Genomic DNA, 26,297 nt, shown 5'->3' on the forward strand with positions numbered 1-26,297 from the left:
GTGTATTAGTGTAAGTAGAGAGTACTTTGAAGGGGATTGAAGGTTTGTGCTTAAAATTTGAATAAATAAGTTTAAAAAAAAATAAGTTCGGTTTCTTTTGGGTACCCCCTCATGTATATATATATATATGAGAGAAATATATAGATTTAATATTCAGATATTTAATACTGCAGTTATTAATATATTTTGATATTTATGTGCAGTTTTTGAAGGCAGTTTTCAGAATTTCTATATATTATTTTTTGTATTCAGCAGATTTTCCCCCCCAGTTTTTTATATTACAGGAAGAGTTTTTTCCTTCCAGGAGTGTGACTTACATATTGATGTCAGAGATTTAAGTTACAGAGGTGTGATGCTTATGAGGAGTACTGTGTTTGGCAGTGCACAAGACATGTATATTACAGGATACTTTATTTTGATTTTTGAATATTTAACATTTTGTACTTTTCTAAATGGTTCTAGGTGAAGCAGCAAAGAAAAAATAGTACATCCTTTTTCAAGCAGTTCATATTTCTTTCTGTCCTTTGGTGAAAATACAAGTCCTTTGATATTTATATTCCTGAATTTTATGTTGCTATTGCATGGGGATTGTGTTTTTAGTTTACTTTACTATTTATCTTAAAACCTTGTAATAAACTTTAATAGTGGCCATTCAGAAACTGAGCAATACATGGAGTGTCCTTTTCTGTATGGTGAAAGAATCTTTCCTAACACTGTGTTCCTGTGTTTGATTTGTTTGGTAGTTAGTACAGACAATCAAAATGGTAATTTGGAGGTCATATGCATAAGCATTGTCAAAGAAAATGAATAACTAAATACTGGCATTAAAGATGGCCAAGAGGAAATACCTGTGACATGAAAGGAAAGAAAATTCTTGCATAGGACTTGCCTACACATGTATATATGAGCATATGGGAAGTAGATATACAATATATAAATTTGTGGAATGTTCAACATTTTGGAGTAAGCATGCATCTTCCAAAATAAGTAATCATGTTGCGGTAATATTATTCAGCCCCCAGAAGGGACTGAGAATATTAAATAGAATATTGGTATGGAATTAAGTAATTTGACATCATGCAAATTATGAATGATTGCTGTGAACATTATATGGAAATAGCACATCAGTATTCTTCATTCGTATTTTCCTACATATTGGATAATATATAAATTGTGGATCATATAAATGCATTTGTACTTGATCTTTAGGGGAAGATATGTAGGATTTGAGATTCTCACAGCGATGCTTGTGAAGTGTTCTGTCTTCTGGATTGTAATGACATATAGTCCATTGAAAGTCAACCAGTGTTTTAGTGGAACATGTTGCCTACTTAATGATATTTTCCATATTGGCTTGCTCTTCATCTCTGAAGATGGAGGTGACATATTCCTTCATAAGGTCACTTGACTTCAGCAGACTACATTGTTTTATGTCCTAGAAGATAGAACTCTTCATAAGATATGTTTTACCATTATATTTTATGTTACTTCAGGTTTATGTAAATAAAGCTTTCAACATTAATGCATGGTAAGATTGTCTTCATGGTTTCCACTGCTGTAGTATTAGTAGTAGTAGAAGTAATAGTAATAGTAGTAGCAACAACAACAATGATAAGAACAACAACATAATAATAATATCATCATCATCATCATCTTTGTATGATGGGATGTTCCCCAGTGCAGTGTCTGATAGTTCTGATTTATTCAGTGTTAGAAAAATAAATTGTTCACATTTATGTCTGTGGGCATCTTAAAGGTCACTTGCAACTCTCTTCTGGATTGCATAAGCCTGATGTATTGTAATGTATGAATTTTGCTGCTTGGATTTATTATTATGGTGTTATGAAAATTAATTCTTTACATTTTAGAGTCAAAAAGAGAAGCACAGATATACGTCAGTACCTGGTCTTTATATTTTGACAAATAGTATATATCTTTGCCAAGGTTATAGTTGCTTCCCTTTGTCAGAGTCACAGTATCTTGATTTCATGGAGATATCTTGGGGTTTCTGCTTTTGAGACTGAACTTAGGACCTGTCAGATCAAGTATATTCTATTCCAAGCTAAAATGAATATTATTTTAAATTGAAATATCACTGATGATTTCACATTTTCGGTTAACAGTTGATATAATTTTATGACAAATAATTTACTTTTATATTCTGTTCACATTCAATCAATTCACAAGTTTGGAATTTTAAATAGTTGCTGTATTTCCTTGAATGCTTGTGCTTTTTTTTCCAGTAACATATATTGATTTCTTGCCAGTGTTATTGCATATGAACCATACTAGTCAGCTACTGCCATATTATAATAAGACTTATTATGTATGCTAAATATGAAGCCAAGTGGGTATATGGATAAGGAGGGATTGAAACAAAAGTTAAATTATTGAATTCATTAGAATTAACATTTTTAATTAGTAATTATTTAGACTGGGGAGTGAATGTGTGGCATTTTACTTCCCCACCCCTTATACTTCTGCAATGTATCTTCTATTAAGAAGCTTTCCAAGGGACCAAGAAATATTAACTACTTAAGTGGGAATTCATCTTAAAAGTGCAGGCTTTGAAATTATGATTACAGAATTAATTATATCTCTTGCAGAAAACTAGCAGAATTAACATTGTATATTTACATTGAATAAATAGCTAAGAGCACACTAAATACACCAGGTTTGAAATATTTTTTTTATATTCCTGCAGTCATGATTAAAGTTGACTAGATCGTTCTAGAATGGTATTCTTTCATTAAGAATATATCTAGCATTGCTTGTTTTACTTGTCTTTCGAACAATTCAGTATTTGGTTCCAACTGTTTCTTCAGCCTTCAGTCTCAACATTGGACCTTGAATTGGTGTGTGTAATGCCTGTTTATGCCTAAATTACTCTAGGAGCACTGATTCAGTCTTCTCATGCTTAGAATTTTTTAACTTTTTTCTGCTTGGCTGAATAGTTACACATTTCTGAAGTATGTTTTTCTTGTTCACCATGATAATATTTAGCATTCACACTGGTATGTTAAATTGTTATGCAGCCTTTATATGTATCACATGTGGTTGAGCATTCACCTTAATGATCTATAGTTTCTCAGAAACTGATAATACCTTACATTTTGTGTTTGTCTTTGAGCCATGTATACAGCTGCATGTAATACACAGGTCAGTTTACTTTCATACAGCTTCACAAAATTCAACACACGTGTTCACCATATTATGTGATCTTTCACACAAAGACGATGCTACAAGTTACATGGATGGAGGTCAGAAAGTCACCACTATTTTTGCTCAAATTCTACCACTCTCACATTATTGCTGAGTGCTGCTAAGCATTGCAAAATGCTTGATTTATGTGAGGTTCTACTTTGTTTCACATTTGTTTTTGTATATATGTAATATAATCAGACAAAAACTTATTCAATGTGTAGAGGGTTTGATACGTGTCTTTAAAATTGCTAGTCCTAGGCTGGATATGTGTTTACATGGGAAAAGTTTAAAATAGGATATAAGTAAATTATATCATATGATATTACTTTTGGGATCCATTGATTTTAACTTTATTTTAAACAGGACCTTCTTAAGTAGGGTTCACTCTATATATATACAGTAAGGAAATCTGTACATAAACTTTTTTTTATTTATTTATTTTAGGATATTTACAATCTACTCATAATGTACTAATACAAAGTAGTAAGCAACTGTTAGGGCGTTGCGTGGCTTATAGGGAGTACCATCCACTGATGGGTTATCCTCCGTTACCTAGAGTAGGTCTTCTGGCCATTGACGTTCGAGTCTTCTGTTCACTAAGGGTTGGACGGCGAGTTCTTATATTAGTTGGTTTTCATGATCCACAATGTGATTTCTGTATTTGATGGCTTGTTTGTTTATGACCTCATTTATATAAGAAACTCCAAGATCTTCGTGGAGAGTTTGATTTGATACGAACCATGGAGCATTAGTTATGTAACGTAGTGTTTTTGAGTGAATGTTTTTAGGATTTTGGTGTTGGATGGTTTACTACAGCCCCACAGTTCTATACCGTACATCCATATGGGTGTGAGTATAGATTTGTAAATGAGAAGTTTATTTTCCAGTGATAGCTCAGAATTTTTACCAATTAACCAGCTCATGTTTCTCACTTTTGTTGATAGTTGTAATCTCTTGGCCCAGATATGGGTCTTCCATGTGCGCTTTTGATCAAGGTGAAGTCCAAGATATTTGACTGTAGATTGTATAAGGATTGGTGCATTGTTTATTGGGATTTGTGGACACGTGCTCTGTTTTGTGGTGAATGTTATTTGCACTGATTTTTCGACATTCACTGTGATTTTCCAGAGTTGTAGCCAATCTCTGAGGGTATTGAGGTATTGCTGTATAGTTTTTGCTGCCCTGTTAGGGGTTTTATAAGAGGACAGAATTGCAGTGTAATCTGCAAACATAACCAATGTTATGTCATGTGCTTGGGATATGTCAGATATATAGATTAGATATAAAAAGGGGCCAAGAACACTGCCCTGTGGAAGCCCCGAATTGATGGGGTGGTAGCCAGAGTGTGTATTTCTAATTTTGACTTGAAAATGGTGGTCAGTTAAGTAAGATTTTATCAACAGCTAGATTTGACAAGGCAAGATATTTTTTAATTTGTATAGTAATCCCTGGTGCCATACTTTATCAAAGGCTTGTTGGATATCTAAGAATACAGATGCACACATCTTCTTGTCCTCCAGGGTTTCCTTTATTTTGTTAACCAATCGATGACACTGGTAAGCTGTTGATAGGTGGTGTCTGAATCTGAACTTGTATTGGGGAATGATGTCTTCTGTTGCTATCATTTGTTTTATTCTGTTTAATAGTAATTTTTCGAAAGTCTTGGACATCATAAGCAAAAGACTGATTGGCCGATAGGAAGAAGCTTCGGTTGGTGGTTTACCGGACTTTGCAATCATAATTATTTGTGCGAACTTCCATTGTATGGGGTAGTAACAGAGTCTTAACATACTGTTGTGTACTATTGCTTTCGTGGGAAGGCATTTAAATATGACACCTACTAGTAGGTTGAATCCTGCAGCTTTGTGGGAATGCGTCTTAAGGAGTTCATGATGAACTTCAGCTGGAGAAAAGGGTCATATGGGTAGGGAGAGTTGATGAGGAATGTCCAGGAATTTTAGGATTTTTTTGCTCAATTGATGTTTTCATCTTTTGCAGGTGAGAAGATTTTTGCTAGGTGATCTGCAAAGATATTCACTTTTTCTTGGTTGGTTCTTGCCCAGGTTCTATTCAAGGTTCTAAGTGGTGATGTTGCGATGATAGGCCTTTGAAACTTCTTCGTTGCCTTCCACCATGAGTGATCTTCAGGAGTTAACTTTGATATATAATGTCTGAAGGTGTCATTACCAGCTGATTGTGTTGTGGTGTGTAGTTGATGGGTGAGCCAATTGAGAATTTTCTTGTCTGATGGGTTTCTCGTTTCTTGCCATCTTCTGTGAGCTATTCTTTTTTTCTGCTACCTGTTTTCAAATGTTTAGAGGTATGTTTTGACTTTGAGATACTATTTTTTGGGGGGCAGTGTCACTTGCCAAGCAGCCTTTTGGATTAGTTGGGTTAGGTAGTGTACTACTACTTTGAGCTCATGATTATCCTTTATTCTGTGGTTTAGTCTTATGTCTTTATTTATGATTTCTTGGAAGAGTTGCCAGTGAGTACGACTGGAGCACAATTTAGGTTGTGGTTCTTTCCAGATTCCAGTCATACTTAGTGTGATGATTATTGGGCTGTGGTCAGAGCTTATGTCAAAATTAGACTATATGACTGTGAAGTTTGGATATTCCTTTAGTTATGGCGAAGTCGAGGACATCAGGAATTTTGTTCTTGTCTGTCGACCAGTACGTTGGTTCACCAGTAGAGAGTATTTGTAGTTTCTGCTGTTGTATAGTTTGGAGAAGATTGCGTCCTTTAGGTGTTGTTAACCTGGATCCCCTTGCAGTATGCTTAGCATTCCAGTCGCCGACAGCAAGAAATCGTGGTCCTAGTGACTGGAGAAATTCTGCATATTCTTGCAACGAAATAAGGTGTTGTGGGGAGCTGTAGACAGCTACTATGTTTATGTGCCAGGAGAGCGCTGGTACTGTTATTATAACACTTTGTATTTTAGTAGTTATTTGGGGTTGCTGTACCTGGTGCTGTAGGTTAGACTTAATGATGATGGCTGAACCGGCGTGGGCCGTTCTGTCAGGGTGAATGGCGTAGTAAATATTGTAATTTGCAATTTTGACAACAGTTCGATCCATAGCGTGACTTTCTGAGACTATAAGGATATCGATAGAGTTGATTTGTAGAAACAATGTAATTTCATGCACATGATTAGTTATTCCGTTGGCATTCCGGGCTGGTATTCTGATAGAGGTAGCCATTATTTAGATAATTCACTGATCATAGTTGTAAGCATGCTTAGTGTCATGCTATTCTGGTTTAGAAGTTGATTGAACATGGTTTTGAATTCATTTAGAAAGTTTCCCATTAAGGTATTGAAGTCTTGATTATTTCCATTTTGAGTTGCTGGGATATTTGGGGTCATCGTGTGGCTATAACTGAATGCATTTTGTTGATGGCTGTGTGGTAGTGAATTTGTACGTCTGTCAGCATTTGGGGCGTTTGGTTTGTTTTTGGTATTTCTTTGTATTTTAGCCGTATTAGATCTCTGTATACAGTGCAGCCCTTATAGTTTGCGGGGTGTGCTCCTTTGCATAGTACACAAGTTGTGGGGGTATCTTTAGGTTTACTGCAATCCTTAGTACCGTGGGGCCCTGCACATTTACCACAGTTGTATGTCTTCAAACAGTATTGTCTGATGTGCCCATAAGATTGGAACCTCAAGCACTGAACAATGTATTTTTTGTGTCTTGGTGGTTCAACCCTGATTTTTGTGTTTTCAGTGTATTCTGTATTGTAGACATCTTTGTTATTATTTTGCAGTTCCAAATCCACAAAGAATAATGGTAAAGGGTCTTTGGTAACTCTGTGTTGATGTTTATAATATTTCATACTTTGTGGCCTTTGTTTCCCAGTTCACTGATGATATCTGTTGTCAATGTGGAGTGATGTAAATTTCTAATCACAATTCTATATGCTCTGTCTTGTTTTAATTGGTAAGAGTGATGTATTATTTTTTCTTCTTTGAGGTGGTAGATTAATTTTCTGTAGGTGCCTGGTGTATGTGCCTTGATTTGGACTGTATTATCCGGGAACGTTTTCGTATGGTATGTCTCTGGAGCGACTACCTGAGCTATGTTGTCAGTCATCTGTTTGTAGTTTGTAGCCCCATAGATGTAAATTGGAGGTGGTTTGGGGTCTTTCGGTTTATCGTCATATGTATGGTTTGTTTGAGTGGTTTCTTTTTTTGGGGGCTCATTATTTGTGTCCGCAAGTACTTGAAACTTATTTGGTGTCACAGCATGTGCGGTGTTGTCCTGGATGTGATGGGTAATTTTGTCAATTTTCATTCTTTTGTGACAGTCTGCCAAGGGCGTTGCTTCTCATTTAGGGTTTTGTTCTTTTCTTTGTCCATTGACTCATCATCACTGGTTGTGTCCGAGGAATACTTTGATGTTCTTCTTGTTTGATTTATGGTTTGAGGACCATTGTTTCATTTGGGGTCATTGGTTATGAGGGGTGGGGGGAAGTATTCCAGTGGAGCATGGTCAGGCAGTGGCTGTGACTGTTCCATAGTCACTGGGGAATGTTGGGTTGGAGGTGGATACTGAGAGAAATTTTATGGTTGTGGAAATGGGGAATATTGGGTTTGAGTGGGATATTGGGAGAAGTTAGTTAGTTGTGTCGTTGAAGGTTATTGGGATTGCATTTGGTATTGAGGAAGGTTAACGGGTTGAATGGGGAATGAATATTTTATTGTTTGGTTTGGCCCAGGGCCATTTCCAGTTGGAAACATTAGAACTTACGTGTTAAAATTAGCTGTATCTTCACCACGCTGGTTTATTGTTGACTATTTTAAGTTGTATTCAGGACATTAGTGAACTGCGTTTGCGAACTGTTTATCTAGGAGAATTTTCGTTGCTCTTTAGCCTACAGAGCGACCTGTTTTACAGTCGGTTTCAGCGTTAGTCGAGTGTATGTTCCGTTTACTGCGTACACACAATTCACAGAGTGATGCACAGACACGTCCACACTCTTCAGCAGCTAGTAAGCGACTCACATAAACTTTAAAAAAGCAAAAGAAACAAGCTGAATATGTCACTTTGATACTGAGTGGTTTGTTGCAATTGAATTTAACATGCATCCTGTTATTATCAGATAAATTAAGTATCAGTTAAATTGGCTTCAAAATAAGTTATAGTTTCTTGAATAATTAACAACCTTTGAATATTCTTTGGAATTCCAAGAACTGTAAGCATTGGTTCCAGGTTTAGTGCAAATGCCTGCTTCTAAGTTGTACCACAATTTACGTTTTATTTGATAATTTTCATTTAATGCATCGTGTTGTGTTATAATATATAAAATCTTTATTAAAACCGTCACAACACAACTATATTAAGGTCAGTGCCTAGTTTGGCTCTGCTACATGTTTTGGCTATTAGAAGCCATCATCAGGCAAATACATGTCTAACATATATACACCACTGAACTACAGTATTCGTTACAATAATACTAATTATATTAAAATACGTGGCATAAAAATACAATAAATTAGATTGTCTAAAACAGAAGTTATATTGTAAAACAAGAAATTGCTTATTTATCTTGGTGTGGTTATGAATGTAAATTCACATTGACTATAGAAAAAAGTTAACTAATTGCCTGTTTTTTGCCAGAATTTTCCTTAAAATAAACTTTACTGAAATGATTAGTTACTTATGAGTGTATTCTGTTATGCACTACCATGGCACCACATGGTGATTGCTTAATGCATTAAATGGGAATAGTAGTGGACATAGATTACTTTTTGGCTTATAAAACCACACTTTCTAGCAACTGGATGGAAACAGGGATGAAGAGCACTGACTGAAGAGATTTTATATGTAAAAATATTTCACATGGTTGAGGTCAGATCTATCATGCCTGAATAGTATTCTTAAAAGATTACATTGACTGAAGGTAAAATGTAATATAAACCATCAAAATACATTTTTTTTTTAACTTTTAAATTCTCTTAGTGGGTGGTGGAGTCCAACTGGGTCCACTCGGCACGGTGGCCACTGATTGCCCTGTTGTAGCCTGCTCTGGGTGATTATGATGGAGAATATGGTAGAATGAAGGTTGGCAGGCGAAACCGAAGTACTCGGAAAAAACCCGCCCTGGTGCCATTTTGTCCACCACAAATTCCACTTGACCAAACCCGGGATTGAACCCGGGCTGCCACGGTGGGGAGCCAGTGACTAACCGCTTGAGCTATGGCATGGCCTATCAAAATACAGTACTGTTACTCTTATTACAGGAATCAACTGAACCAACAGTTCTTGTATCCAAGGTAAAACGCTATTACAGCCATTGAAAATGAAAATTTTGCTATGAAGGCTAATCGGATATAATTCACAGAAATTTACAGAAACAGTTATTTTTGTCAACCATGTTTCATTGTATTCTAGGTCTAAAAGTTTCTGACATTTGTTTGCTATCATGATTTAAAGAAGTTTATGGTGGAGATTATAGCATTTGGGACCATAACTTTGGCTTTATCTTCATATAAATAAAGGAATAGGAAGATATTCCCTTTCAGTCTTCTCAGTCCTTAGTTTTTTCTTTATCTGAAGATAACCAGGCTATGAAATGGTGTAGACATCAAGTTGCAGACAGTGGACAACTATCCTTATATCATGTTCAGCTGTATAAATATAAAGAAAAATCATAGTTAAAATGTTGTAGTGTCTTATTCAGTAACATAACAGTAGGATTTCAACATAGGCTTTACTGCTTGTTTGTAATTTTTAATTGAGGTTATGAAAGTCTCACCTCTCTCTCTCTCTCTCTCTCTCTCTCTCTCTCCATCCCTCCCTCCCCACTCTCCAGGTATTGCACCTTAGGTGATTGCCTAATTCATGTATGTACTTTGCCAAGAATTGTAGGTTGAGGTCCCCTGTATGAATGTATGCAGTATTATTTTAATCACATCCTCCTATAAGTACTTACACATCCAGCTGGAGAGAAGAAGGCTGGAAGATGGACATGAACATGGTGTAGGAAAGATTTTCATTTAGTCCCCTTTTCAGTGAATTGAATATTAACTTACATATCTTTTAAGACAGACAGTACAGTGCAGCTGTGGTAATAATAATTTATTAACTTCATAAAATTTCTCGTTACAATGAGTACTCATAATATCTGAGAATAGCTGGAATGCATGATCTTAAAGCCAAACTGTTTGTATATTATTCTTTGACACTGATATTTAAAAAAAATAATGCAGGTACCATAGTATTTGTTCATTTTGGCATGTTTAAAAAAATCTTAGGAACGTGACCATATTACCTGTGCCATGCTTGCTTGTCCATCCAGTTGTATGCATGTAACAAACTGGGAACCGAGATAGTTTCTCAAGAAATTTGGTGCTGTGGAGTTTTGGTAAAATATGTGTACATATTTCAGTTTTGGGTAAAATATGATGGTGGAAAATGTCACTATCAAAATGTGTTTCTGTGTGAATCTCACGCAAAATCATGCGAACTTGCTGAATATTTACCAGAGTGAAACTTTTCTTAAAAATCTTACACATAAAAATGAAACAAAATTGATTTTATTCTCTCTGCAGACAGTAATAGGGCAAACATACCAGAACTATTACATTATCTTGCAAGAAAGTAATGAAGAATGATTCAACATAATCAACATATTGTCTCTTATCTGAACTGGAAAATAAAATGATTTTCTAATGCTGAATAGTCTCTTGTACTTACAACTGTCAGCTGATGTTTTTTGATCATGAATTAGAATAGCTGTGCATGCTATTCTGCCTCAGGGTGGCAAAAATTCTCTCTTCACTCTTACAGTGCCCATATTTTGGAATTTCTTTCCTGTCCCACACAAAGGAGAGGCACAGGGTGTGATTTTGTGATACCTTATGGATCACGAATTTGAGAGCAAACCTACAACTACAGTTAATTCAAAAAGTTGTGGAGAAAAAAAATTGCAGCTGACTATGAAAGTGCCAGAAGAATTCCAATGTCTTATATGAGATTTTTCCATATATGTAGCATTAATATACTGTAACGTGTTTAGGCACTGAAGACGTCGTTCCGATTGTTAATTGGTTTATTTAACAACCTACAAGTCTCAGCTACAATTAATTATCACACTGTTACAGGTTTACACACTTTACAAACCCTACACACAAATCTCTTCACACTGTCCTCAGTAGTCTACATGTATTCACAGTATGGGAGCTATATAAGTGTCACTGTATTACAGACTCCCAATAATGTCTCACACTGTCACTTCTAATCACACGTTCAGGTCTTCTCCCTGCGATCACTAAACTGCAACTCACTCTGTGGCTGCTGCCTTGAAAACTCACTTCGGCGGCTGATACACTTGAACTGTCTTTGGCAGCTGCTACACATTAACTCACTTCTAACTGCTCACTGCTGGCTAGATTCCAACTGTCTTCGGCGGCTGCTACATTTCAACTCGCTTCGTAGGCTGCTACACTTTAACTGTATGAAGGCTGCTACATTTCAGCTTGCTTCATAGGCAGTGTAGTTCTCTTCTAAACCCTCAGCTGGACAACAGGAAATGCCTCGTTTCCTTGTTGCCTAGTCACTGTGCTTACAGGTGTTACTGGCAACGCTGTCGGGAGTTGTTTATGGCTGCATAGCAACTGCGGCATCCCTTGGTCACGTCACCGCTGGCAGGGTAGGAGAAGGAGTGTTGACTTGCCTGTTACCCTAGTAACGACAGCGCTCCGATGCTGCCACGTCACCACTGGGGAGGGAGGGGTTGTCCTCCATAGTGCAACACGTCACAATACTGATAGTTCCAATGTTTTATCTCATGATGAAGTTGTCCTTATAGGCCATATTCTCCACTATAGTTGTTTTTACATTTATTTCAAGCACATTCATACTTAATTGAATGGCTGTTGTGTCAGTAATGAGCCTTGGGGCAGATATGACCAAGTGTTTTGTTTCCTGATTTTAATTTTAGGAATGGTTAACTCTGGCTGTTATTTAAAATTTTGCTTGTTTTCCTCATTAATGTTTTTCAACATCAACAAATTATCAGCATATTCAGAACATCCATCCACACCAAATTTCACATGCCCTACTACAGTAGTATGCAAGTAATTGTTAAGAAATTGGAAAACAAATATTTAATGATTTAGCTGACGTGTAGTGTAATGAGGATGACACAACAGGAAGTAGGGGTCACATGAACTCTGCGTTTCCATGAGTGACGTCACGTACCCCCACTCCTCCCATCATTACACAGTGCTCGGTAAACAACCCTCCCCGCTAGGCTGTGACGCCACGCAACAGGCAAGTCCGTGCAGCAACTATTGCAAGGCAATGCATAGGCAGAAACACCTGATATTTGTTGCCGAGCAGCGAGATGTTCTCTGTGTTGTCTGTGCCGAGCCTAAATAAGGAGCAGTGAACACTATTCAAGAGTAGTGTGTATTGAGTTACTAGTATCCAGTATTCAGTATGAGTTGAAGTCCAGCAGCTACGAGTTAAGTTGTATCGAGTGAATGGCAGTGACTGCAGCAGAAGAAGTAATTGTGATACTGCAGATGGCAGTAGTTGTGAAATTGTAAATTGTATAAGTGTAAGAGCAAATGTGGAATAAATTCACTAGATCCAAAACGGCATGAAACTATGTGTCGCGTGACATACCCAACACGTGTCAGTATTTTAATTTGAAGTCAAAATTATCTTCATGAAATCAGTAGTTTTACAGATTGCCATCATTCAGATTGTCATGATCTCAGATTTATTATTACTGGCTCTACGTAAGTTTTAAAGAATTAATGTCATTCAAAATATTGTGACGCCAAGTTGCTCAGTGTCAGGTCTCCTTACCTTTACATTTTGTGTTTGTCTGTATCTCTGAAGTGAGAGATTTAAATAGCATAGCAATCAACCTCTCTTGGTTCAAAACTTGGAAAATGGGAAGAATATTCTGTCATAACAGCTAGAAAACCCCTTTTCCTTTTTATACTGTAAGGCTGGTGAAGAGGGAATGGTGGGTGGGACTAGATGAAATAGGACACACTCTTGGTTTCAGAATTACAGTTTACAAGTCTTACTTGAAGTATGGCAGATAGTTCTCTTTACCTTGCATTGTCTTGTGTTTGTTTGTGGCTTGTTTGCAGCGAGCGTGCGTTTGACCGTGCATGTCCCCGTGGGAGGACAGGGGAGAGGCAGAGGAGGGGGAGGGGGTGCAGCAACCCCCACCACCACCACCCTGCCCCACCCCAAACACAACGCTACCACAACAGCAACCTATTAGTAGACACTTCCACCACCAACTCCATCACCACTACTACTCTACTGCTTCTACTACTACTGAGCCTGGGGAATGAAAAATATGTACCTCTATTAGTGTATGTACTGCTGAAATCTTAAAGCATTATCCATCTATCAGTATGAATACTTGTGACTGTGCATTATGGCACGTGTGTTTCCCATGTATGTACCTATTATGTGTAATTTTTGTTTAATTTCATGTTATATGGAACTAGTACTCTAATACAGTAAATCAGAGACACACAATTTATACCTGTGTGTTTCTTTGCTAACTGAATGTTAAAGTCTGTAGACCCTCAGTTATGTGTTTTAAAGTATGTAGTTAGTTGCCAAATTAATTAATCAGTTATTTCTTTCTCGTTACCAGTTGAACCTCATGTTCTTTCTCAGTACTCTGCTATTGATATGTCCTGTATTATATTTCCATTTGTATTTTGAGCCAGGCTTTTAATAGATAAACATTAATTACAATGTTCTAATCTCTGAAATTGAACTTGTTATAATACAGACCTTATAGTATCTCTGTATTATTTTTAAACCATTTATGTTATTATTGTACAAGATCTGTTGAGGGGGCTAGAAGAGACAATAAAGTGAATAAAATTAAATGATATTTCATTCTCATTAGTCAGGCAGTCATGTGCATAAAATTAATGTAAAAATGGGAGATCACAGTCTTCCATTGGTCCACATGTTTCCTTTCTAGATTCTGATTACGTATGATATTCTGCGGTGTACACTAAAGTTTGTTGGACACATTTTATTTTGGCCTGTGTTTGTCCTCACTGGTTCTTCACGTGTCACTCAAGTGAAACTTTATCAGATTTATCAAAAATATCTCATTGTACATAAAATGCAGGTCGTGTGAAAATGTGTAATTTGTATTTGAAACAATTGTATATGCTAAACATCTAACAGATTTCAAGAAAAATAATTGATTCATGTAACTAAAAATGTATTCTGTTGTTTAGGTTTGACCACAAAGTTTATAACAATGCATCTGTACTGTTGATTAGCTATATGGAAATAGATTTATATGTACAATGAACAAATATCGAGATCAGCGATGTATGCAGAATTTTAAAGAGCTTATGTAAAAAAATATGTGTGCTCTAAATTGCTGCATACCTGTTACTCTTGATGATATCTTTGGTAAGAGTACTGATTTCTGGGATGTCATGCAGTGTACTTCAGTATAATTTTACCAACATTCCTCCATGTTTGTAAACTTTTACCAGTCTGCATGGTGTCACCATCATGAGAACATCAAATCTCATAATATTTTTGTTGTTCACTTTGGCCTTTGGCCATTTCATATTTTGACTGATGGTACCATACATTACATCCAGTAACTGTGGAAAATTTCACAGTGTGATAATAATTACCTTGACAGATATGGAAACCTGTTTGTAAATAGTCCAAACTTAGCCTCTTCAGCATCATCATCATAATTGACCAAATTGTACATGTACCTAGTTATTGAATTGTCTTTATTTTTATTGTTTATATAGTTTATTTTATGAGCCAGTATTTCATGCTGTATAATGCTGAATGACAGGATGACTGGTGAATAAGGAATTTGAAAGGATCGGAAGGAAGCAGTTGTGGTCCAATTAAGGAATTACTGTCAGTGAAAGCTAACTCTTGTTTTAATTATTTACCTGAATATCATGCAGATTAGAGTGAATTTTATACAGGATATTGGAAAATGTCTACACTGCCTCTGAAATGTAGAAATGAGAAAATATTTTCAAGTGATTGGTATTAGTTTTGAAAGTACTAGATTGCTGCATAATGTCTCATTAGTTTTTAAATTTTGTTGCCTGATAATTCCAGTGAGAAGTATCCATCCCAATAAATTGTATGCCTGAGTAAATGAATGTGGTTATGATACTAACAGTTCTACAATTAAAGAGTCATAACTGTTGTCAGTGGTAGATGATTTTTCACTTAAATTTGAGGTATCATGTAAGAATGCCTTGAACTGTCACCTTAAAACCACAGAATTTTGCAGGATTTGCCTAATAATGTCAGAGTCAATAAGAATAGTTAATTGCTGTATCTCTCTTCAAACAGGTTTATCAAGATTTGACTGTGAAAATGTAAGTGATGATGTTGAAAGTGAGCTGAACAGTTCACATTATTATGCACCAAGCTTGGCTCAGCGAATGCATTGCCACTGGCACTCACCTAGCCAAGATGTAGGAAACCAGTCAACTATGATTCGACAAATTTCGTCGTCAGATTGCCTTGCACCCAAACGAAATTCGTCTCTATGTTCATTAACATCTGAGGATAGTAATATTCCACAGCACACATCCAGAAGACTCTCAAGGACACTTTCCTTGCGAAATACAGCTGATGAGAGATCTAACAGTAATGTATCCAGGAATCATGACTCACATTATAGGAACAATCATTTACTCAGCTGTTCAACATTTAGAGATCAAGAAGAAAAACACAGCAATGAAAACTTTACCTCATATTTACCTAGAAAAGATTATATGTCTGATACTCAAGAATCCTTTATAGCTCACACAAGGAAAGATTATTTGCCTCCAACTCGTAGAGCTCTGAGTTTATTAGATTCAAAAGGTAGGACTGTTGGAAGCATGTCTACTAATAGAGGTAATCCAGCAACATCAGATTGTGATATAAACAGTAAAGCCTTGGATCTGGACAGAGTTCTCCCACCATTGCCTTATAATGCCGGATCTCAAGGACAAAGAAGAGAAGTGGGGCGAAGCTCATCTAGCACTAGACGGTGTTCTATGGATGTGACTGGTGGTCCATATGGGAATCATTTGAATGGTAGTAGCCATAATTTGCAACATTCAAGTATCCAAGAAGAGGTAGCATATGATCGTCCTCATCATTCTTCGTCTCTTCCTAGCATGGCCAAGACAAAGGAAAAGAAGTCTGTTTCTTCATATGGTGGCAAGCCATCTGACAAAGTGAACACAGAATTGAAGAACTCTTGTGATCATGGTGTAGGCACCTTTTACAGTTCATATCTTAATCCAAAAAGCATTAGTTATGTTTCAACCATGCCTTCTCAGCTGAATAACTCAAAGTTTAAAAGTGTGGAAAACTCCAGTTCAGTCCCTGAAAGCTTGCCTGGCTTCAGAAGTAAACATCAGGACAAACTGCTAAGGAAAAACAACACTAATGCAACATCATCCTCAGTATCTAAAGGCCATAGTCAGATTCCATCATTGTTAAATTTTCATTCACCTTCTGCAAATACTTATGCAGTAGAAAAGCAAAGGAATAAAGATTATCCTGTTAACATAGAAGAAGGAGCAAATTGTGTAAGGAAACCACAATCATCTAGTTTGTTACGCTGTACACCTGATCGTTCAATACTGAGCAAATTTTTCAGGCAGGGCCCTGAAGAGAAAGATGTAACACGTGAAGTTGAGTCTGCAAATGGAGATAAGGATGCTGCCAAAAAGAAACGCCGTATTTCTCGTTTTCTGCGTCCAGATTTTTTTGATACTCCACGAGAAGAGAGCATTTATGCCAAGGAAAAGGATGCGAAGAAAGCAGCTGAAGCAGAAAATAAGTTGAGACTACGGAGGAACTTAAAGCAGTTGGTTGCAGAGAATAATGGTTCTCAGTCTCAGTTGCAGAAACCTACAGAAATTGGGTTGTCTCTTCTTACTGAAATAATTTTCAAGACAGACCCTGTTTCAGCATCTTCAGATAATATAAATACTGACAAGGATAATATAAATTTGATGAACGGTAGCAGGAGTGAGATGGAACAGACTGGAGAAGAGAAAGAGAGTGGAGAACAAAAGAAATCAGCAAATGATATGAGAGAGAAGCCAGATAATATTAATGATATTAAAAAACCAGAGAAAAGGTGTTCAGCATTTGAAAAGCAGCCGAATAATGTGACCAACAAGAACAGGTTCCTACATTCACTGGAGAAAAAGCTTGAAAAATTTAGATCATCAGTTGACTCTACTCCTTCAGCCAACAGTTGTGGAAAGAGTCGTGTAGACAAAGCCATTTGCTCACTGCGTGAGCAAAGCTTAACTCCTCGCAGTGGCGATGTTATGACTTCCGAGTCCCACCTCTTGAAACGTGCAGTTTCTGTCAGTGATTGTTGTACTGTTGAGTCCAGCTCCAAAAGTAATGTACCTTCTATGAAAGAAAGTGTTAGTTCAAAACTGGGGAACAAAGTAACTTCTGTTCTTGGTTTATTTCGGAAACTAGAAGATGCTCCAATTAAAACACATCAATCAACATCTCCTCGACCTTCGGTATTATCTCGTCAGAAACGTACTCAGTCTGTGTATGGGGGCTCTCACAGTGACAGTGTTCTGTTAGAACCTGGTGGGTTAGAATTCAAATCTGTTCCTCCATTACATTTGAAGAAAACCAATTCAAATTCATCTGTGGTTAAAAGGAAGACTCTTCAGAAGGATGGGACAATTGAGAAAGAAGACTTGGAGAATAGTAAAATCATAGAGAGTCAGTTACAGGATCCAGGCTTAAAGAAACTTGAAAATAAAACCACAAGACTTACAGAAGTGCTAACTACTGACAATATGTTGGGCAGTGAAACAGCTCATAATTCCAATATCGCACATGATCGCAGTGTGTTAGAAGGCAGCCATGCAACAAAGCAGCAAGAGAGCAGTGTTCCAAAACTTCTAAAAAGAGGGAGTATTAAATCCAAGACAAAGAATTCAATTGAAACAGGTAATAAAACACAGCCTAAAAGTTTTTCAGATGTAGATTCGAGTACTAGAAGTGCATCTGTAGTTGAGCAGGGTAAAAGCTGTAAAGATCAGGCTAATATCAGTTCAGAATTAGAAGGCAATATTAAGTCAGTTCGACCAGGTTCCCTTACTGGGTTAAAGAGTGTAATTCCAGATAATGTAATTAAGGTGCCAGATGCAGCTGACACCTCTGTGGAGAAGAAATTTTTGATGTCCGCAAATACAAATGAGTGTGTACGTTTAATGTCGCAAGAAGCAGAAACTGGGAACAGCAAAGATGAACTTGATGGAAATAAAAATGTCTATGTAAGAACGAAAAGTGCAGGAGAAGTTTCATGTAACTCTTGTGCTGATGCACATAAAGCCAATGAACCGAAATCATGCACAGTTTCTGAAGTTCCACCAACCATGGATAATGTATTCGATAATTCACCCGTAGACGATTACAGTTTAAATGATGATGAGGTAAAATTCGCAAATGTTAAGCGTCTTGATTCATGTTTGTACCCTGCTAATGATTCTTCTGTATTATCCCCTGCAGATGAATCGGAAAGTTTTGATTCTTGGTCTGTTTGCTCAGACTTTGAGAGCCACGAATATGCATCATCACCTGTTCCCCTACCAGGAGATGATATTGAAGAAAGTGTTGGTGATAGGATACGTAGGAAAAGTTTTTATTCACGATTCAATGACATTAAAAAGAAACATAAGAAGCCACCCCTGTCTTCTATCGGCTCTCTTTCATTTTCATACCGAGATCCAAGTTCTGTTTCCTTTTTGCATCCTCCAAGGAACTTCATGAGGAAGAAGGACCATCCTGCAGACTGTCTTCTTCATTCCAGCCATTCTATATATTACCCACTAAAGTCACATAGAAGCCATTCTCTTTATGCTCAGAATGATTATGACAGGCTTCCTCCATGCAGTAGGAAATCACCAGTTCTGTCTAAATTGCAATACAACTCTCTTGCTGAAAGTAATGTAAAACCTTTAGTTACAAAAAATGTGACTCGTGATAGGAATGGAAATGTGGATGATTTTATCTTGATTGACAAGAGTGATGTGTGGGATGACAATCAGAAAGCTTCAGTGTCAGTAGATGAAGTTTTACAGACCACATCAACTGTTAGAGAAAATATACCTTTTCTTGGAGGGAGCGTGGAAAACCTACGAATGCCAAGACATTTTAACCATAATGTAAATTTCAGTACGTTGCCATACCAGTCTTTATACTCAGATACCATGATAAAAGCCAGTGATTCTCATCTGTCAAGGTCTAACGAGTCTGGTACTGGAGCTACCATTCCCAAGTCTTGTTTGCCTGCAGTATTGGATCGGCATCTGTCCTTGCCACCTAGGTTTGACAGTAACAATAGTAGTATTGCTGTTACCAGTTGTCCTGGCAGTGCTGTTGTGTCAGCATCAGTTACAGGGGAGACTTCACCATTACATGGGAAATACAAGAGGTAAGTTGGCCATATATGTATTTTGAATACTATTTCAAGAATCTTTATACACTTTTATTTCACTAAATATTCTGTTATGAAAAATGTATGCATTAAATTTTTCCATAAGAAATTACTATATTCCTGTGTAAGCATTTGAAGACTACAAAAATGTGAGAAAACTTCAAATTTTTGACATAGCATGCCAAAGTTTTTAAGCACTGGAAGACAGGAAAAATGCCACTACAGTCACTTCAAAATATTTGCTATCCAAGTGAGAACAGAATATTTCCATCTTTTTGGGTTATGTATATCTTTAGAATTGCAGACTTATTCTTGTATTGTAGAGGCCACAACGGATAAATCTGATGTACTCCTTGAGAGAAAGTTGGACTGTAAGGATGGAGAAGTGGGGAGCAGGGAATTGAAAGAAGCTGCTACAAATGGGGAAGGGCATAATTACAACATTTGACAGATTGTATTTAATCCTAAAACTGGCGGTATCAGTAGAGTGTATTGTGTGTGGAATCCAGATTTCTCAGAGGTTCTCTGGAATTTGCATTGGTGCACTGGGGTTAGTGAACGGTACAGTGCACAACATTGCCACATTGTCATGGTGTAAGAAGAGGGACTATCCAGTATCTGGACTGTTAAAAAATGTTGAGAGCACTGTGGATTAGGGCAGAGTGACTGTTGTGGAAGAGTAAGAGAGGTGGAGTAATGGGGACTTCAGTTTTCCTGTTCTGCATTGGGGAACATTTATTTGATGCATTCTCTCCTAATTTCCTAATCATTGTTTTTTTGGAAGTGATTTCAGTTTTTTACCCTCTGAAAAATGCTAAACAGTGTATTATGTTCCATTGCATTGTTTCTGCTATTTATGATATATTTTGTCTCTCAAAGGCATAACTCACACAGCCTACTGAATGCGCCATCCTCAGTATGCAATGGATCACCTACAGCTGCAGGAGAGGATCTATACATGGAATCAGAATTGCCTGTCACGCCTGACTATGCATCATAAAGTTATATTTATTTGGAAGCAGCTTATAGAACTATGATTTTCTACAGAGAGATGTAGCTGAATGTTTCTACAACTTCTTGAAACAGTGTAATGAAAAGCAGACTATATGAATTCCAGGGGTTGAAGAAATTAAATATCAGTAGAACCAGATTTTAATTGGAACATAAGAGCACATTTTTACATTTTCTTGTAACTTTCAAATTTTAAAATGTACACTTCATATTCTATTTAATGCATCGAGTCACACTTTATTGAAGCCATGTGGAATTGGTGTAATAATTACACCATATTTATGAATTCAAAGATCCTGAACTGAAAGTTCACAAACACATTGTAGACATACGAAGGGGGACCCAAAAATAACCGGAAACGACTTGTTGCGCGCGCATGCTTTGTAGTTAACAGTTGTGCTGCTAGGTGGTGTTAGCTGGGGGTCTCCCGCGACTGTTAGTGAGCTGGCGTCAGTCTGAGTTAAGTGGTTTGTCTGTGGTGCTCTGTTGTGTGTGTTCCTGTTTCAACCCTTTGGCGATTAGTGAGATGGCCAACCAGAAGGAACAAAGAGTGTGCGTGAAATTTTGCTTTCTGTTAGGGAAAACTGCAGCCGAGACTGTTGGGATGCTTCGGCAAGCCTTTAATGATGATGCTTTGGGGAAATCACAGGTCTGCGAGTGGTTTTCCAGTTTCAAATCTGGCAACATGTCAACAGAAGACATGCCACGCCCCGGGCGTCCTTCGACAGGAAGAAATGATGAAAACATTGCCAAAATCAAACGTGCAATTGATGAAGATCGTCGAAAGACCATTGACCAACTTTCTGAGGAAACGAACATCTCATGGAGCACGGTCCAGCGAATTTTAACCGAAGGTTTGCACATGAGACGGGTGTCTGCAAAATTTGTTCCTCGCTTGCTCGGAGATGANAGTCGTTTCCAGTTATTTTTGGGGCCCCCCTTGTATATACATGTATATACGAAGAGTTATAGACCAAAGTAAAATTGCATTAAACTTTGTCAGTTCTTTAACCCTTTAGCATCATGTTCTTAGGAACTGACAAGTATATAAATGTATGATTGCAGTATGAAACAACACTAAAATATAAGCATATAAAATTGAAATTTCTGAATTTATTCATATTCTAATTAAAAATATGCTTCCAGTCAAATACTAATGAAGAATGAAGTAATGGGAACATCTTATAAATAACTATACAAAATGAACTTGCCACAAATTACAGGCAGAAGTTTTGTAACTTGCAGTTTGTCTTCATTATCAGTACCAGCATGTTGGTGTTGTTTTAAGTGGTGTCATTATGACTCCCACCACCACCACTACCATTACCATTATAAATTCCAGCAATTAGAGAAGGTTGGTAAATGTTAGTTTTCTTTTAAATAATGATTTCTTTGAAATCTGTGTTTGGGATGTATTTTGGTTATGTAATTTTACATTACAACATGTATTTTTATTATGACATGAGTGTTGAAAATTTTATGAAACTTATTTATTAGATATTACTGCCTTCTGCTGTTCAAGTCTGCCAGTCACTTTTGTCATTAGTTTGTTTTATTTCCATACATGTAATTTTAGAAACATTTTTCTTCCCTATATAATTCCATACACTTTCAAGACATTCATATCTCCATCTTTGGTGATAAGTTTCTGAAGTGGTCTAAAATGTCTACTTTTGTGTTGTTCTTTTCCTGATAGGTGCATAACTCTTCCTTTTGTATTTTATATCTACTGTCATGCTTTCTCCCTTCTTTGCTGTGAAGAAGGTATGTAACATGCAAAGCATTTCCTCAGAATTAGTGACAGAAAAATGTATTAATCTTCATCAACGAAGAATATGGATGTAAGTCTCTCAGTATGATGGGCTGGTGGCCATATTTTAATCTGGGTATGATATAGTTTATTGTCAGGAATACCAGATTTTTAAATTCCTATTTCTGTAGAGCTGTTGGCCATATTCTAACTTCCGAGTAATGGTACAGGTTGGGGTGTGAGAACGTCAGGTTTTCTTTAGGCTACTCTGAGAGAAGTTGAACATTTTAAGGACTAACTAGCATAATGATTGCAGTTTAGTATTCATGCCTTACAAATTCCCAGATGACTTCGTGACATTCGATATATTGTCATAATTGCTTTCTGAAGTTCTGCATAACATGCTGCAATAATGCACCACTGATTTTTGCAGTTCCTTCCATAGTGTGGTCCTTCAGCTCTTTGATGGACTGGAGGCAAGTAGCATACACTTTAGACCTGAGATAGTCCTACAGAAAGAAATTCTGGGACTGTCAAGTCTGGGCATTATGTTGGCTGGGGAATGTCGCCAAATTGTGAAATTGAGCGGCCAGGAAACATTCCTGTAGGAAAGGTTATGCTTTAACTTACCACATAGTCCATTGCACCATTTTGTTGAAAGCATATATTTTAACTCTCTGCCTTATCCTTTGCATTACCATAATTGCCTGGTTGTTTTTCTCAAAGCAGTAAGGCCTGATCAGATCACACCAACCAATGACCTTTTCACTATGGAGAGGTTTCTTATGGATCTGCTATTGATTATTTTCACTGAAATACCTGAAATTCTGTTTGTTTACATAACCAGACAAGTGGAAGTAGGCCCCATTTGATATGATCAAAACATCCAAAATCCCTTCATCATTATCCAGAAGATCCAAGAACTGCCTACAGAAATTGACACAAGAAGGTTTATCCTGTTATTTCAGTTCATGAGTTATGTGAATTTTATATAAATGAAACCTCAAGTCTTGCTGCAGAATTCTTTGATGGGAGATGCCTGACATCTCTAAGGCAAGTTTGTGCCACCTTGCCGAGTTCATTGAACTCTGATGCATTACTGCTGTCACTCATTCATTGGTCTCTGATGTACAAGCAGGATATGCAGGGCCAATAAACTTATACACTATACTACCCTAAACATTAAAACCATCAAATCCACTTTAAAATGACATTATGCACAAGAATTCTGCCATGCCTTGGAGTATAAAACTCACACTGTCTGCACAATAGATTTAGCTGAAAAATAAGTTCTGACGGTGAAAATGTGATGATTCCCCATCCACATCTCATTACTATTAATCTACACACCAAGATATATTCGTGAATGCAATATTCATTTTCCCCACTCCAGCCGGTTTCCCACAACAGTAATGTAAAATATGTTACCATAGCACTCCGCACTGTAGTAGTATTCCCCATACTATAGTAGTATTGAACAAATGCAGAGATAACCAACCGGACCATGTACATGTTGCATTGCAGAAATTCAACATACTACGTATGTCCTATAAAGGTTATGAAGAGAGAATACTGTCAGCACAACAGAACAAGAAATATTTGTTTATGAAATGGGACCATGCATTTAAACCAGTGTAGTCTGTGGTGTGTTGATAATCAACGAAAGATGAAGGAGGTAGAATACCTTTTGTTATTCTGATATTGGTTTGCCAGTCCTGTATCAAATTTGTAAGTTTTCTGTAATCAACATGTATTATTCATTTAGTTACTACATTATACAGCATTCATTCATTTATGTGTATGTGTAGACTTATGTTTCTTCCTTATAAATAATAAATTTTACAGGCCAATACAAGCCAGAATGCTGGCCCAGGTGATTATAAATAACATGAAATTCCCCAGCACTGACGAGAACTGTCAGTAGTGTCCTAATTTTTAAATGAGCTTCATTGCAGAGGTTATTCAGAGTACTGCCAATTAATGGTCTCATGGTCATAGTATGAATGAAAGCAGAGCAGAAATTAATTTTCATTTCATAAAAAGCAAGTTTTCTTTGCCAGTGCTATCATGCTGTTCCTGACATTTTATTTCACCTGTGTATAAATTATGAGGGATTTTAAGATATCATAATTTTATAAATCCAGCTTCAGGGCCGTCTTAATTTGCATTACAGTATACAGATGCAACACAGAATTAGTAAGCATGATAATTTATCATGCAGAGGAGTAACTGGTGCAGTCATCTAGAATGATACCACTTAAAAACTGTACTATGAGTAGTTTACTGTTTAAATGACAATTTCTCATTTCTGTGCTCGCCTACTGATGAGTTTTTAATTCAAAATGTGAGCACAGCTATTATGGAGCTGGCAAACAAGACAAAGAATGTACATCCTCATATTCACTACTGTGCGATTTATCTTTCCTATTAGTACTTTGGTTGGTTCTTATTTGCTGTTATTACATTTAAAATAAAAGATGATAATTTTGTATATAGGAATGGGAATAGTATTTAAGGTTTTATTGTGCCATAGCATAACTGTCAAAAATGGTGCTAGAAATATATATGATGAAAAGTAAAATGCCTGATACTCTGTAGTTTATTAATGAATTCTAAATATATAGAACACTAATCTCATTCTGTAAAGATGGCCTGTATCAGTGTATAATTAGTAATTAGAATCTATGTTGAAATAAGTTTGACCGCCTCTATGGTCTAGTGGTCAGTGTTCCTTGCTACAGATCCAGAGGTCTGGGTTCAATTCCCGGCGCTACCAAATTTTTTTTGGAGAAGAAGTGGGTCTGAAATAGCGGCTCCGGTCTAGAAAACCAAAATTAACGGCCGTGGGGATTCGTTGCGCTGACCACACGACACCCTCTATCCGCAAAAGTTGGCACTGAATTTCGCCGACAAGCGGCAGTCGCTCGGTCGGTATAGTTCGCTTGCGGACTAAAATCATGGAGGTTGAAATAAATTTGTCTGACCAAACAGGACAGTCTCAATGCATCAGGTCTAATTTATAAATGCACGAGTTGTCTAGGTGTGGATACTTGCAAAACCATTCTAGTGTGAATTAAAGCATTTTAAATTAATACAGTTAACTGTAAATTTATTTAATATCATTCTTTATAAAACTGATAAAACTGTGATTTCCTATAATAGTCAATAAAGGGAACTGGGCTGTGTTTATGGAATAATAACTCTTCTACAAGTAAACTGTTTCTACTTACAGTGTTGATGAAGCCTACTGCCATGGAAATTTCACAAGCTTTGTAACAATATTTAAGCTACAATATTAATGCTATTGTAAATATAACAAATATTGCATCTTTCAATATTTTGTAGTAATAAAATAAGGAGAGATTTATTTTAGGAACATAACGTGTGTATGGTTGTACTGAGATAAAGTGTCTTAAATTGAAATTGACTGTATTGTCGCAAATGATGCTGGTTCTCTACATATTCCATAACTTACCAAGTTCTTAATTTTATCTTATGAACCTAATTTGAGGTATGTTGGTTTTAGTTGGATTCCTCAAAATATGAAGCAATATGTTGAACAACAGTGTTAGGAGTGAAGGAGCTGATAATGTATTGGAATGATTCAAATGAAAGTGCTATTGATGTGCATGCAGTGCAGTAATGCTTGGCCACTAAAGAGATGAGGGAGAAGATGAAATATTGTAGTTTGGATATTGATTAATACATATCAGAAAAATTAAAGTGGAACTTCTTTCTGACTTCACTATCATCTTTTGTGTGTGGTTTCATATACTGTATTCTCTAAATTGTGGAGTTTTCATAATTCCCTCTGAGAATTGTCTTAAGAGAAGTGACATTTTAATTTACAGTGGAAGTGTTTCTG

General features: G+C 36.7%; 1 protein-coding gene across 2 annotated transcripts in view; it reads left to right on the top strand.

Moving 5' to 3' along the window:
* LOC111865010 overlaps positions 1–21,079 on the top strand; it is a 97,735-nt gene extending 76,656 nt beyond the window's left edge. For both annotated transcript variants that reach the window (XM_023852694.2, XM_023852695.2), the window contains exons 21-22: positions 15,546–19,668; positions 20,551–21,079. In XM_023852694.2, the coding sequence (XP_023708462.1) occupies positions 15,546–19,668; positions 20,551–20,671 (4,244 nt within the window). In that variant the 3' untranslated portion in view covers positions 20,672–21,079. The remainder of the gene's footprint in view (positions 1–15,545; positions 19,669–20,550) is intronic.
* Positions 21,080–26,297: the final 5,218 nt, after the last annotated feature.

Source organism: Cryptotermes secundus, unplaced genomic scaffold (assembly GCF_002891405.2).
Source record: "Cryptotermes secundus unplaced genomic scaffold, Csec_1.0 scaffold766, whole genome shotgun sequence".
NCBI classification, from domain to species: Eukaryota; Metazoa; Arthropoda; class Insecta; order Blattodea; family Kalotermitidae; genus Cryptotermes; species Cryptotermes secundus.